Source organism: Gobius niger (assembly GCF_951799975.1).
Source record: "Gobius niger genome assembly, chromosome: 18".
Lineage (NCBI taxonomy): Eukaryota > Metazoa > Chordata > Actinopteri > Gobiiformes > Gobiidae > Gobius > Gobius niger.
Window position 1 is genome coordinate 21460106 of NC_136869.1, and position 16298 is coordinate 21476403.

The 16298-nt window shown below is 42.8% G+C and overlaps 1 protein-coding gene across 2 annotated transcripts in view; it reads right to left on the bottom strand.

The window, feature by feature from the left end:
- Positions 1 to 294: 294 nt before the first annotated feature.
- The window catches only part of LOC306977557 (MAGUK p55 subfamily member 7-like), a 124536-nt gene continuing 108532 nt past the window's right edge, over positions 295 to 16298 (bottom strand). For both annotated transcript variants that reach the window (XM_079575935.1, XM_079575934.1), the window contains 4 exons: positions 15277 to 15370; positions 11519 to 11627; positions 7880 to 8023; positions 295 to 1400 (listed from right to left, as the gene is read on the bottom strand). In XM_079575935.1, the coding sequence (XP_079432061.1) occupies positions 1221 to 1400; positions 7880 to 8023; positions 11519 to 11627; positions 15277 to 15370 (527 nt within the window). In that variant the 3' untranslated portion in view covers positions 295 to 1220. The remainder of the gene's footprint in view (positions 1401 to 7879; positions 8024 to 11518; positions 11628 to 15276; positions 15371 to 16298) is intronic.

Below are 16298 nucleotides of genomic sequence, written 5' to 3' on the forward strand. Positions count from 1 at the left end.
ACTTTGATGTTGTAGGAAGTTGGAGCTCTACAAGGACTATCAGGCATGTTACATTTTGTGATTGGGACACGGCGGCGTCCAGTAATGTAGTGCTTTCAATACAATAACGGAAGGCAAAGTAAAATAAAATAAAAATGGTAAAGGGTGTGTTAGGTCTATTATTCAATTTGATATTAAAATAAGATTGTTAAAACCAGACAAAAATCTCAAAATTGACCACTGCATGAAAATGTACGCTTTCAGAGACTGTCGAACCAACAATATTTAAGACATCAGTAATCTACATGTGTTTATGAAGCACAAAGGAGTTAGTGAAGTTATTCTCATACCTTCTGCCAACTGTTTACACTTGTGTCATATCCAGGAAATCGCTGCATGCTAATCTGTTTGGTTGTGTGTGCATAATTCATTAAAGGTTCCATTTCACAAGCCTAAAGTCGACATCATGTTTAAGCAATGGATGACAAGTGACAAAGCGTGGCTGGAATAGTAGCCTCCAGTTAGTCATAAACTCGTAACTCATAAAGCTTCAACGGCTACTTAGCGTTTCTCGAAAGAGGGATCTAGGCGTCTATTAGCGGCCACACTAAAGCCATTTTACGTGACTAAAAACACAGGCCACACCCTAATAAAACACTATTGTGAACTCTTTCTCCAGACCACTGCCCAGGAACGACTTTTACTGACGCGCAGTTAAGTTGGGCACCAAAACTTAAAAGTAAAAACACTGGATTTGAATTGACATCTGACTGTGATATGTATAAAAACAACCATTCAAAAATATATTAATTTCTCTTAAATAGAAACACACTCAATGCCCTTTTTTTTTGTACCTGGTCGTATTTAGTTTGGAAGCGTGCGGTAAGACAAAACGTAGTGAGACTTTTCTCCGCTGCCCATTTTCCCCTTTAAGACTTGTGTTACGTTACAGAGAAGAAATCTATCAATCACTTTGGTTTCTAGTGGTCTAAACGCATAAACAGAGCTTGGCGTTGCGGTCGACGTACTGGCAGGATCGCCCCATAGTTTTTGACGGTCCAAGGCGGGTTCCACTTCTGTGCTACTTGACTAAACAAATCCATATTGCGACCCAGATATTGACCTGCGTTTGTCGTCCCAGGGCTGGACGGGGGACAGCAGTGAGTATGAGTGAGTCAGTCTGTTGTCAGTCAGATCCCTTTCGTTTGGACAGCAGTGGGTTTTGTCCCGTGACGTTTGCCTCAGGAGTGGGTCCAGCTGACGGGAACCCAGTGCGCCTCGCCCTCGATGCGTTTCAGGGCCAGACGGAGCTCGCTGAAGGCGGCGGACAGGTCGTCGTTCACTATCACCTTCTCGAACAGGTGTCCGTACTGGGTCTCCATCTGCTGCGCGACCCGCACCATCTCCTGGAAGTCCTCCTCCTGCGCCAGAGAACAAGGGATACCTTTAGGTCACATTGCACTTTTTAATACAGCAGTGACAGTAACTACGGCTTGGAACAAACGGATCATTTGACGTATGAAATGGGAGCATTAGTGAGCCTATACACGCTGCATCATGAGCAGCAGACGAGGCAAAATCGGGACTAAACCGGGACTAAGCCAGGACCTCTGCCTTATATTTTCAAGTCATGGCTATGTTTTAGTTTTGTAATCATAGAGGGTCTGCACATACGTTTCCATTTTAAACAGAACCCAGAACATACTGTCAACGCTGTTACGCTACTCGTTTGTTTGTTTTGGTTGTATCAGACCCACAATGACCCACCCTCTCTGGCTCTGTCGCGTTCAAAAATCAAATGATCCAATTCAGAGTTCGTCATAACCGGACCGAGACCCACGTTTTCAGCCGGACCAGGGTTCTCTTCTTTAACCCGGATCAGAGTCCGTTTGCGCGTTCACAACACCTCAAACGAAACCATACTATCCGAGCAAACCATGATTTGAATTAAGAGGGGGTTGTGAATGCGACCTTAGTGACGTGAGTCTGACGGCATCAGAACTCCTCCGGCTGGGTGCTCCTGACTGCCAAGACGACTGTCAGTTGACACACATTTATGTCCATTCAGTGTTCATTTTAGTCAATTATAAGTATTATTTTTGCTGACGAAAACACATTAAAAGTAGTTAATGAGACTGAAACTAGGAATAAAAAGTCCAGATAATTTTGTTGACTAATAAAACACAAACATACAGTATATGGAAATAAGTGGCTTAAAAACATGTGAACTTCCAGTGACAGTTTGAAAGACCTCCATATGGCTTTGAGTAAATGCAATAGGAAGAACTCTACCTCTGTTCTGAGTCATACATAACAGTAATAATAAGTTTAAATAGTAGATTTCGTCTATACAAATCCTACATGCTTTGTAGTGGAGGCTATTTGAGTACTGCAATGTCCAGAAGAAGTCTTGTGAAACGGTCTTGACATCAGCAGTTGGGGCAAGTGTTTTTGAACTCTTGAATGGGAAACAGGCGGAATATGGCGGATCGAAAGCCGTACCCTTTGTATGCCTGTGCCTCTGTGTGTCACACTATGAGACAGTGGCCGTGGTAAACAAGGGCAGACATGAGTTCACACAGTGTAAACACTAATTACATGGCCTTGAACACGCAAATAAACAAAGGAGGCCATAGCGTCCAGAGTCCCCATACATGAACCCTGCATCGCTGACCGCCATCTCGAACAGTCCCGGACCGACACCGACCTCAAGGAATTTTCATCATTTCCTGCTGCGAGGACACGCACTTATCCAATTCGCAAGAAAAATAAAGTAGTCCTCAAAAAAGCAGCGCGACAAAACACAACCGTCACTTACAGCGCGCAGACATGTTAGTGCCAGTCTGGGTTTATGTGTGATAGGCAAATGACAGCGTGCACAATGGACCGAAATACAAGGGCGGCCATGTGAACCAGCCGCGGACTGCAAATATTACACAAGTCCACCACGTTCACTCATAACACATCATTTGATAACAAGGAAATGACTGTTTTACATCCATTTGGTCACTTTCTAAAGAGTATTTTCTGCACTTGGCCTAAGTTGACTGTGCTAACCACCAGTGGCAACGACTGCTGCCAAAACTCATTAGCATGGGCGTGTTCAGGCAGCGGTTACCTGGGGGCGCCAGAGAGTGCAGACACAGGTAACGAAAACATATTCATCTGAATTAAGAGCTTATTGGCAATCATTTGTTGAATGTTTTGTTCTCACCTTATTGTTTTGTCCCTCATTATTGTTTGTGCACAACACTGTAATTATGACGCTTTTTTATAGATTGTGAGGTTGCCGACTAGTATTTACTGTGACAAAGAAAAGTGCTTATAAACGCTTCCCTGTGAAGAATTAGAGGGAATGTTTGGACATGAGTTTGGACAACAACAAACAGTTTATTAACTGTGAATTGTTCACATTTGCTTTCTCTTTAATAGTTGTAAACAAACACAAAAATAAATTAGATATGGGGCCTTTAGGGTAGTATCTTTATTGATCCTGTCAATGCTGTTTAGCCAGTATTGCAATATATTACTGGCCACGGGCCCACCGCCATGTCATGCGTGCGGTTTCCTTAAAGACCGGAAGAATAAACTGATACGAAATATACAAAACAAACATTTTGACTATTATTAACATTAAATAAGACTTAATCTCACTCTCTTGCTTAAGTTGGGGACACACTGGGGGAGTTGTAGCCTGATTTTGAGAGAGGTGTGGCCAGATAAAACTTCCTCACAAACGATAAATTGGTCATGGTGCTCCTCATGTGTGGAGTGTCAGTGCGATTTAAGCCAAAACTCAAGAAACAACCATGATTATAAATTGTGGAAAAGTATCTTTATGTCTGTGTTATGTACACAGTCCTGTTTTGTGTCCCAGGTTTTATGGAGATATCTGCAGTACATGACGGAAGCTGCTGTCCGTGCTTATGTTTATCTGGAGCAAGAGGGAAACAATCAACAAGTCTAGATGAACACCTGGATGAGTATGAATTGAATCATGCCTCTTACAACTCAGATTCTAATCAGATCATTACACATTTTAGCCGAAGCCTCCTCCTACTGCCACGGAGCAAAGGGGAGAACAGAGCATTATTGAGAAGCCAAAGTCACGTTACATAACATCTTTAAACAGCGACTGGTTTGGAGTCTTCCAAGTCACTATGCAAATGAGCTTAACAAGCCAAGCCACTGGAGGGGAAGCCAGCCCAGCGTCCATGTTTGTTGGAGGGCGCAGTATTCTTGGACGCAGCGCTCTGAAGTGGCCTGTGCTATCTCCGGCTGGTGGGCCGACTCTCCCGGCATTGTGGTCCTGGCGCGCAGCTTTATATCAGATACGGAACACATTTTTAGCCTTGTGTTTTTGCTGAGAATGCTCCTCTTTAGATTTCCGGAGGGATAGAGCAGTCTTCACAGTGGCTTCTTTTGCCAAACACGCAAATATAAATACACGCGTAGGGCGCATGAAAACAACCTTGTTAGACGTGAATGCTGGGTTTGTAGAGAGCAGGAGTCACTGGGGCTTTTCCACTTCGCTGAGGATTAGCAGCGGAGTTAGGTATAATCATCCACTCACCAGGACACACAGACAACTACAGGAGTGGAAATTAAAAGCCTAAAGTAATGCAACCCATTAAATAAACTTTCATAATGACACAATAGTCCCCGGGATTGTCTTATCAAAACGGCTAAGATTTGTGGGATTGGAGGAAGGAAAGCCAAGAGTCTTTCAATTCTAGTTTGAGGGATCATTGCCACTTCTTCCTTACAAAAATCTACCAAACTCTTCTTGCACATTCTGCTCTTTGGAGGTCTATCCACAGATCTTCAATGATGTTAAGGTCAGGTGACAGTGAAGGTCAAGGGAAAACCTTCAGGCTGCACCTCTTAATGTAATCTGGATTTTGAGGTGTGTTTACAACCATTAGCGTTTGGAGAAGCCATCTGCTCTCTCAGATGGTGTGACGCTTTCTTCACGAATTTGTTGGAATTTGATTCTTCATTCTGCCCATGACACGTTAACTGTGCTACTGGCTGCAATACCAATGGATGATGGATACAAAATCAGATGTGGTTGTTTTCTGATCATATATTACCTGAATAACTGCAGCTGTTGCCATTTGCTGCTAGCGTTAAAATGGCCATTTTAAATATTACATCTTTTCTCATATTGTGCAACTCTAAGTTCACATTTGGGAGACACTGCTGTAAAAGAGGATGTGATGGTTTTATCAGAGCTGCTTTGGGAAGGTTTGTGTGTCTGTGGACTGCAAGGGCTGAGTGCCCACAGATGACCACATGACAACCCCGCTGACCTCTCTGGAAATAACTCACGGGCCATTCCAGGTAAAAGCACTTTCAGGAGAAGGGACACGGTGTGGAAACATTATAGCAGGGTCAGAGCAGTCGTATCAGAGCGGGAGATGGGGCTGGGAGGAGAGGAAAGCTTTGGAAACTAATAGGATCCCCACTGGCTTTGGCGACCAGCGCAGTGGCACCGAATCACAGGCTCGTTTGTGAACGTGACGCTTGATTACCACATTTCCGCCTTGGATGCAGCAGCACGGCCTGCTTGAATACTTAATGGATAATGGATAATACGTAATGGAAGCCTCGTTTACCCTTTAGTATTAGTTGAGTAAAATGGAACTATAACTACAACTGGTAATGGTAGTCATATGACAGTCATATCAAAGGTCATGAAATCCCACATAGAGTTTAATTTCCGGATCTTCCACACTATCTCCAAATAAGCCCCGTATACTGCCTCCAAATAACTCCACTTTGCTCGGCCGTGTGTCTGTAGTGATGGCGAGTGTTTTCACTTCTTGATTAGAGGATTAAGCTTAGCAAGAGATTGAGCAGTGAGGAAAGCACTTCCTGGACACGTAGGAGAAAAAAACGTGACATACCTCTAAAATGTTGACTTTTGTACACTAGAAAAAAATAAAATAATCCTCCCATCTGTTTTCCTGTACAATGTGACTCAGTCGGTACATCAACAGATTCGTTTCTCTCCTACCTCTGTACAACACCCCAGAACAAACATGGCGGCCCCTCCCTGAGTTTTATAGAGGCCCATTTGTAAGACTTAGGAGAGCTAATAAAGAGATGCTGAGCTCCTGGACTGTCAGTGATAGTGAGTCTGTCGTCCAGACTCCCACAGGATGTCAGTGTAGACACAGCCTGATACAGCGCCATAAACGCACAGGCTTCAGAGCAGTAAACCTCGGACAGTCGGATTTGTTTTTCACCACAGGGACTTTCAACATGTGGTGTCATTTTTTAAGAATGACAATTTAAACTTTCTGCTTTATGAGCAGATAAAAAGGCCCTTACGCTCAAATCATATTTAGTAGAAAATAAGTGACGTTTCTCCCCATACACTTTAGCAGAACATGTCCAGAGATTGTTCAAAGAATCCATAGAGGCATCATATCTGCACTAGAAATAAGTTTAAAATGTAGGCTCATCTCACACATGTTCTTAATAAGGACAGAGCATAAAACCAAACGTCTGCCCCCCTCAGATTGATCCCAGGACAGTGTGAGAGCGGGCCGCGGTGAAGTCGACATGCGAGTGCACATATAGTGAGACAACTACCACTGTTCTGACCGCAGCAAAGATCCACACGGCCTGATAGGTTTCATATGCATCTCCCTCAGTGCAATGTAAAGTCTTAAGTCACTGTTTGGGGAATAGTTGGTGCAGGTCCAAATACATTAATCTTTCATCTATATAGATTGGGTCTTCACTGAATCAAGACCTGAACTGTCGTGTACTCCAAGTGCAGTTGGACAGGATAACAAAATCATAAAAACAATGTGGTCATTGTTGACTCGTGTAGGTACTTAGGCACCATATTTGACTCTCAGCTGAAGCTAAGTAGATCTACGTCACTGTCAGCCTAACAATATTTAAGTGCTTGTTTTGGTATAGGTTTGAGCCAAGAATAGGTGTCTCAAGTCATAAATCTTAAGTCAAGGTCCTAAGGGTCTATGTCCTCTAGTCTGCTGGTGTTTCTCAAAGTACGGACTAAGTACTGGCTCATCAGTGGCGCGGATGGTAGAGCAGGCTGTCTCATGATCGGAAGGTTGGGGGTTCGAATCCCGGCTCCTGCAGGAGTGAATGAAGCCCTCTCCCTTTCATGTGTGAAGCGCTTTGTGAAGCGCTATACAAATAAGATTCCCTTCCCTTCATCTGTACCCAGCCTTACGTCCATTATCTTACTGTGTTGGGGCGTGTCTTTTTAAATAACATGCACATTGCACTAAAAATAAATTTTACATTTACATTTTACATTGTAATGTATAAATTTTATACATTACAATGTATAAATTTTACACAGCCACAGCCAGCGGTGACTGGCTGTGGCTGTGTGGATGCTGTCCTGTGGGTGCCCAGGTGGAGGTGTGGTGTCTCTGCCGTGCCTCCTATTGGGACCCTTGTATCGGCGCCCGGGCAGCCGCAGCTGGTCTGCTGCTCCCGGGGAGAACGGCTCCTCTGATGGTGTTTCCTCACCTTGGTCATCTGTACCCAGCCTTATGTACTTGATTTTGATTCTGTGTGTGAGTGTACAGTAAAGTGTAGGGGTGTAGGTGTGTGTATGTGTATTGTGATAACTGTATATATTGGGAGGGTTTGATGGGCGATAATGTTTTTAATGTCTTTTTAAATGTCAAAGCACTTTGCGATGCACCTGTGTATGAAAAGTGCTTTATAAATAAAGATTGATTGATTGATTGATTGATTGATTGATTGATTGATTGATTGATTGACATACAGCGATCAATACATAATCATTACTTTAATTACTAGAAGTAAACAGTATGATGACTCATTACTGAGTAGTTGCTATTTTCTGAATGAAAGCCTGGGAGAGCAGAGATGGTGCTCAACTCACGGTGAAGGTCCTGCCGCTGGCCTTGTCGTCTTTGCCGGAGATGAACTTGGCGTGTTTCCTGGTCTCATGTAGCCTCTCCACAGACGGGGGTTTGATGAACACCACAAAGGGCTTGAACTCTGAGGTCCTCAAGTGTTTTATCGACTGATAAAAGAGAGACAGGGAGAGAGAGAACTATGTCAGGTGAAAGAATGCAAACACAGTCAGGCTTAGACAAGTTTGATCTGGGGAGGAAAAATACTGGACCTTTGTATCAGTGGATCACTGCATTTTGACTGTTTCTGCACAACATTTAAGTTACGCAGGGACACCACATTTTTTGTGACTCCCATTGTTCAACCATCAAAACATAACCGTCTAGTGCATTGTGGATAAAACGCCATATTCATTACGGACTGGGATTTTGAAGTTTATTAGTTATTGTAAACTGTTTTTTATTCATATGCTCTGGCAACCCAGTGTGACATTCATTCTGCTTTCTGGTTGGATAAACGGACAAAAAAGGTTTACATCATGTCAAAAAAAAAAAAAAAAGTTTATAGGTACAATATTCACAGTACAACAAAACCTATTGGTTCAAACTGGCGACAGACAGAATAAAGGTTTACGCTGCGTCACTGGATGAATGCTATATCTTTTCCTTTGAGTGAGAGCAGGCTTTGGCTACACGAACAACAACCTTCTGGACTTTCCTCATGAGGTGACAAATCCACAGCAGACACTGAGACGCGGAGCTCAGACATTTCCCCGTCGTGTGTCAGAAATGTCAGCTGTTGTGGTATATGCCGTCTTTGTTCTAAACTTGGCCTCCAGCGAAGATCCCCTGCTGCTTTTTGAACCAATACGTGTTACTAAAAATGAAACGGCTTGTTCTGGAGCTGCAATTTAAGCTGATGGAAGAATGGGCGTTTGCCAAATAGTTGAACAAAAAGCCTATTTCTGGCACGAGGGTGGTTTCGCGCGTTTGAAAGGTCTTGAACTCAGGCGTTTGGGAGCTTCTGGGTAATGTATAGGCTGAGTGTATGTGTGGAATTCCTATATTAAAGGCATAGTTTTTTTGTGTTTTTGTTTTGGCAACAGTTGCTTAAAATCACATTGCGTCGGTTGAAGAGGTAATGGGGAGGTCATAGGTGGTTAGTGGTGGCGTCAGGCTATGGCCTCATGCAGCGCTAAAAGACAGTTAGTCCAGGCCACAAGAGATAGCTCCGTATGAACATCACCCAACAGGGAAACCATGGAAACTCCTATCATAAAGCTTTGTAGCCTGGGTCCTCTCAAACATACGTGAACATGGACTGTGTTTTTAGAGAGTGTGGTAGCAGAGTGGTTAGCCCCCTGCTTAACAATAAAGAAGCTTCATCCCAGGGTGGGCGTCTCACTGACTAAGCAGAGTCTACATGTCTTTTTAATAAATGGAATCATGTTTGTGAATGTGAAATGTAAAGTTAATATGAGGATATCTTGAACAACAATTTTCAAATGTTTAAGAACATAATCAACAAAACTAAACCCTTTAGTTCAGACATTACTCACTCACAAAAAAACAAAACAAACTGTAAACTACAAGACCCAAATCTTAGCAACTAAATACATACAAGTCCAACCAAATAGATTTACAACAGCTCTGCTTGTGGACATGTTTCTAAATGTCCGAGTGCCAAAGTACATCTCTGACATGTTGGAGTCACAATCATAGGAGTGATCTCCTGCTGGTCTCAGAGTCAGGACTAAACACGATGAGGGGTGTTTCAGTTTTAAGTAGCGAAAAAACTGAACATACACCAGAGGATGTGACACAGGCCTCGATCTGACAATGTTCAAATGCAGGTTTAGTATTTTTACCCCACTCTTCACATTGACATATATATTCATGCTTTATTGATCTTATCTTCTTGTTATAGAAAGCACAATTACTTTGTGTATAAAACGTGCTGCAAAAATAAACCTTGCCTTGCCACCTGTGTAATTTATTTCTTTCATAAACATTGAATCACCCTCGAGTCATAGGCCCCTGCCTTTCATCTGAAATGAATCCATTAGATTCCAGAACATGATGAACCCAACTTATTAACTTATTGTATGCATAGCCTGGCTGATATCTTTGTTTAAAGTGACTAAAAGTAACGGGAGACATTTATGTAAACAATCAGTCAACTGTTGTCCATTTCCTGTAGTAAGTAACGCAGGCAGGAGTGTGTGCATTACGACTTTTGGAGTCTCACACTGGCTTTGACTGTCAGCACCATGTACTTGTTCCAAGAAGCCTGATTTCACATGTGAACTTGAGCACAGCCACTTGATCCTCTGCAGACTCTGTCCCGCTCCTTATCCCAGGGTGCGGAGGTTCGGCCCGGGCGCTTTGACACCACGCCAGCCCCTTATATATACTGCTGTGTTTGTGCCTGGGTCATTATGCTGTGAGTGAAAACAAACAGGCCGGCGGCTGGGCACAGGCTGACCAGTGCAGCTCCCAGAGCCGGTAATGGGAACGCAGCTCCCGGCTTTGTTGGGGCTTAGCAACAAGCCACTGGCCGTTTGAGAAGTGCCCGAACGGACGCCACCACCCAAGACACATAAGCCAAAGAGGAAATCTTCAAATAGAGGAAATTAGCTGTAATTGCTGCTTCAAAACAGACCCCTTTAAAGCTAGGTTGGGTAACTGACGCAGCCAAGGCCTTTGGAATAGAAATGTGCGAGACAGTAAATAGAAGCCTATAGGAGGCTAGTGGAGGACACGCTAACCATAATAAACACTGATGGCCTCCAAGAACATTCAGACTTGGTCTGAGATACTGTCAATAGGGCTCTTCTACAGTAAGACATGTTAAAACATGTCAAATACAGAATATTGTGAGAGGTTTGTGCCAACATATGTCATAAACTGTAACTTCATATTCCACTATTCACGTTTACATACAGTCATTCAACTGCTTTAAAATAAAATGTTAAGCTCATACAGATAAGAACAAACAGCTAGGTTGACAGTATAATATTTGTCTCACTTTTGCCAGCCTATAATGCCTAATGCCTATAGACAATGTACATCTTATGCATATGTGTCACCCATGTTTACATGGAGTTTCCAGAATAATCCTGGATAGCTCTTCTATAATGGATATTTTCTGTCACAACCAGTCTATTCGCTAAACAATATGGCGTTGCGAGCTGTCATCGAAGAGACTAATATTAATCTTCCAAATACCTTAAAAAAAAATCAAATTCCACTAAACCAAAGCTTAAGAAAATCTGTACCTTTTTATCTATTGATTTTGAAAAGTCGATCGGGAAAAAAGCTCTTGTTAACCTCGTGTGCAGGGCTTTGTAGTTCCAGATTACGTTTTAGATTGTTGGTGCAATTACGAGCACAGCAAAAGTTGTTTTTCATCATTGTTTGGCTGTAGCTTCACTCGCACTCAAAGGCCTCCAGGTCGTAGCTAATCCCCAAGGCGCAAAGCATTATGGATCATGTGCAAGTAGTGAATGACCAAACACAGCAACATTAAAAATCAACTCACTGATCCCCTTTTGTCCTCATAAAGCTTTGACATACAGTGAATGGATGCATTCAGCAGATCAATTAAATGAGGTGGTTAGATGATATGACGAGTGCATGTGTGCATTTGTGCTGGTGTGACCTACATGTGGCTGGATATCGATGAGGCACACTTTGTTCTTGGCCATGACGGAGCGGATAGAGTCCAGGCTGGTCCCGTAGTAGTTCCCCTTGAACTCTCCATACTCGATGAACCTGTGACACACAAATTTCAGACATTTAAAATGTGGTTACCCTCAATTTAATATTTTTGTATGTTTCTGTGTAGCTTCCATAGAAGAGCATCTCATCTTTTTTCCTTGCTGGAACCACTGATAAACTTTCTTTTCCTACTTTGCTTGTTTCAAAACTTGTATCAATATTTGAGAAAAGATTGAAGACACTGGACACCCTGCAAAGAGACATTGCTGGACACATGCCCCTTCTACCACTGATTGATCTTTAGTTAACTTTCATTAACCCAAATGTTTTGGCTGCAAGTATTCCATATAACGCGCTGCATTCCGACCCGTAACACCTGTTTGTTCCACCACTGGCCTCAGAGCCAGAAGCTTCTCCTGAAGATTTACGTCCCCACAAACAAACGCTTTTCCACACGCATAATCTGCTCGTTCGCACCAATCCCAATAAGGGCCTGGTATATTTTGTTACAACACAGGAGGGAAAAAAAAAAGATGGTTAGTGCATAAAGAGTGGAAAGAATTCTGGTGGTAATATGCTACATGATGAGTGTCAGACAGGCTAATGCCATGTAAAGCAGGTTTTATGGTAATTGCCCATGTAAGAACGGGTTTGTAAAACGCAGAGCAATCTTTATGAAAGCTGGATTTGGTTAGGGAAAATTATTTAAAGGCTTTTCTGCGGCCAGTTTTTAAAGTCACACCTAGGGATTAGTGTGTGCTCAGTTGCTGCGTTTTGCACATGGCTATTTTATACACCGCTTGTGACAGAATACCGTAAATGGTGATGATAAAAAGTGATTTATAAAGAGGAGAAATTCAAAAAGAGAGAGAAAAGGGAAAAAAAAAATCCTTAGACCAATTAATTTTGTGGTTTGCACGCTTTGTAGGGTACTATGTATTAATCCATTATTCATTCACTTTCAGTTACACTCTGGCAGTGGTGAGCGAATAAAGGACAGACTGACAACTGCTGTTTTGTGCCAACAACCTTTTTCATTGCCAACAAAATAATCTTATAGAGCAGTGTTTGTCCCCAAGAACAACCTAAGGAAACAGTTGACTTACTGAGACAGGTTCTTTATCAATCCAATCACAGAAGCTAATTTGTACCACACCTAATCCAGTCTGTTTGTTAATATAGTGCATTTTTAAGTTGTATGACACAAATGTCAAGGCTAAGGTGTCCAAATGTAGTATGAAAGCCTGCATACAGCACAATATAAGCTTTAAACAGTTGAACTTTAAAACAAAGCTTTCTGAATCAAATCAAACCCTGCTGACCTCATGTACACAGACTACAGTAAGGCTGAGGCACTGGACAGCATCCATCTTGGACCGAGCCTTCCCTTGGGAAAGTTGTCGCTGCTAAACACATGTCGTGGCCCGAGCCCTGTGGACCTTTCACTTACTGTTTGTGCATTGTTCCTGCTGCATGCGACGGGCCAGAACACAAACAAGTCCCTCTCACTCCTCAGCTTTCCCCTGCCTTGTAATTTGGCCGACTGTCCCACACAGCAGCCACATCACAGCGCCCCACTCGCCCCTCCGACTGCACCAAAACATCCTCGCATGCCTTCCACTGGCCCCTCCGCACGGAGCGCTGGACATCCCCTCTCCCGGGAACCATCACTTACTACAACAGCTTTGGACTGACGTAAGTGTTAGGAGCAATCCACTGGCCCAAAGTTCAAGTTCAAGCTAAATTTAAATCATATATTTTTTAAGTATGTAGTTTTCTAACAAACACAACAACATGGATTATCTAGATATTAAAAGTCAGAGGATGTTTTCAGGAATAAGTAGCAGTTTTACCAAACCCCAAGCCTTTACACAATACAACAGTAAATAAAGCACTGTAAGGAGTAAGGTCTATTTAGGATGTTTGTGTATTATATGGTTCATACAGGTAGCAGCAAGTTGAATTGGCAAAAAACTGTTTTTGACAAACGCAAAAAAAGGAATAAAATCTTAAGATTTGCAAACATTAAATCAAACAGAAGAATGAGGGGAAATGTTGATATTAATCTAGTGTAGTATCCCTGTTCCCTCAGAGCTGCTCAAAGCTCTATAGAAACCCCATTGAAGCTCTGCTTTTAGAAAGTGGACTCTGATTAGCTAACTGTGAAGCAGAGCTTCAAAGCAGGAGGTGATGTTGTAACATCCACCAGCTGAATGATGATTGGCTGCCTCAACAAAAGGCGTAAAAAAGCTCTGACTGACAGCTGTTTCTCTGTGTGTCTGTCTGAGAGCACCATTGGCATTAGCTGCTGTTACTGTGAATTTCAAGACTCTGATTTTAACTATGAGTCAAAAGTCTAAATAAATTGTGTTTGCACAAAAGGGTGTGTGTTAAAATGCAGGGTACAATGTTGGTACAGGTACATGCAGGTCCATGATAATGAATTGAAAATATCAGGAACTTCCCCTGTTTCAAAGACCTCCAAACTACATTTACTTAGTTTAATTCTTCACTACTAGCATCAGCAAGATTGCGGTTACCTACAACTGTCCAGTAGGACGTAAACTTGCTGAAACTCCTCTCTTGGGTTGTGTCTGTGCGTGACCTCACTGTGTCTCTCTCCAGAAGCTTGTGTGAGAGCGGCGCAAAGGCATCCATCATCCCCAGACCGTTACCGCACATTTACATGGGCGGCCGCAGATGTGGAGGCGGACTGTGGCTGGAGCGGGGCGCCCCGGGGAAGAGGAAGCCCAGCAGGCGGGAGGAGCACAGAGCTGGGGCTGCTGTCTGGAAGTGTGCTTCAGTTGTGGGCTGGGCCTGTCAGGTTCTAAAAATGACACTATGAACCATGTCATCTCAAGTGCAGATTACCAGTCATGTAGTGATTGTTGGTCACTCATTCTTCCTCAGCTTTAACCCACTCCAACAATCCCCAGTGTCTTACACAGCAGTGTTGGTATCCACATCAGGGTCTTCAGTGACGAAGATCTAATGAGTTTCTCCTACAGTGCAATTGAGGATTTGGCAGGGCCAAAATGAGGCCAAATTCTAAGTCAAACAAAAGTGAGTTTATCTTTTTGATGAAATGCAATTACTAACCCTGTATTTGAGAGTAACTATAATCAAATACATTTTTAACATGTACCCAACCCCGGCATACACGCAGAAACAGTATGCAAAGCTGGTTGCACAATGCTACACAAAGAACAACATCGGCCCAATTTTGGGGATGTGAAGCAAAGCAAAGAGGCTGTATGTCACGGGCTAAACAGCACACAAGCTCTATTTCGGTGACCATCGGTGAAGAGTGCTTTAGGTTTTACATTATATTCAATAATTGATATCCAATTTTAGAAGATTTACTTCTTTGCAAAGCCTACCCACAGAGACTCAAAGCTTTTCTTTCCAAGAACGGGGTTTTACTAGCTGCAAAACAGTCATCCTTTTACACATTTACGTCAAATTTTGCGATGACTTGTTACATCTGAATGATGCCAATCCACTACAAAGGCTCAGGGATGTAGGAGATAAAATACAACCGCTCCCCACGCAGACAGTGAAATCATGGTTCCATCACGCCATTTTCCACTCTTCCTCATAACAGAATGATGATGTTTTATGTGACAGGGAGAGGCCTGACATAAATCGGGTGCAGAGTCACAGCATGTGTCCGGGCCATGACAATAACTCCGGTCGCTCTTACTTGTTATGTTGAATGTCCGTCTCAAAGAGATGCTTGGCGATGAAATGGTACTCTACTCCATCACTCTCCTGGTTCTTTTTGGGCCGGCTGGTGTCTGGAGGAGAGAGAGAGGGGTGGTTAGGCTTGAAAATCGGGTCAAAAATATCTGATTGCAATTGCTGTTAGAGTTGCAATTGTAAGGTTCAGTTTGCAGTGTAAATACTAATAAAATAATAAAATGATGGTTACTGCACATGTCCAGCTTGTAAACATTGCCCTGTAGGCCCCACATGCTCACGATTGTGTCTCTGAACCACAGTTTTACAGAGACGTGAATTTGTGCACGGACTGATTTTGAGAAAGGGCCGTTCGTCTGAGTGGAGGTTCACAATCTCCTCTAACACTGGCTCGAGTCGCTCGTGTAGAGTCACTGACAGATTCTTCCTCAATGAACTCATGTATTGGTGGAGAGGCCAAACAGTGTGATACTTTGTATGTCAAGCAGGAAGATTTAAATCATTTACAATTTGAGAAAGGCAGTACATTAAAAACAGACCATGTGCCTGTTGTGTTTCTAGAGATACCACATTATCCTAGCCAGGTGAGACCAGAATGATTCCCCTCTATATTTTTTTTCATACAGAAAAAACTGTATGAAACTTTTATTTTATCTTATATTATTATTAATAATTGTACCGAGTGTTACAATTATTAAATTACGATGTTGAAGCCTTTTAGGGAATGTTTGTAGAGATGACACTGCAGATCTACAGATCTTTTGCAGTTGCAGAGCACATTAGTGGCATAATTGCAGCCTTTGCGATTTGCTTATTGCGACCATAAAATTACGATACAACTGTGATTAATCCTGTAATCCTCCAATTAAGTCCAAGCCCAGACGTCCTGACTCACCGTTGGGGCAGTGCATGTGATCTTAGCCCCTTATTAATGCGAGTGGAGCGTGCAGCGGCGTGCCAACCCTTGTGTGTAGGATTGTGCAACAGTCCAATAAAACTCAAGCTCGACTCGACTGACACAGGCTT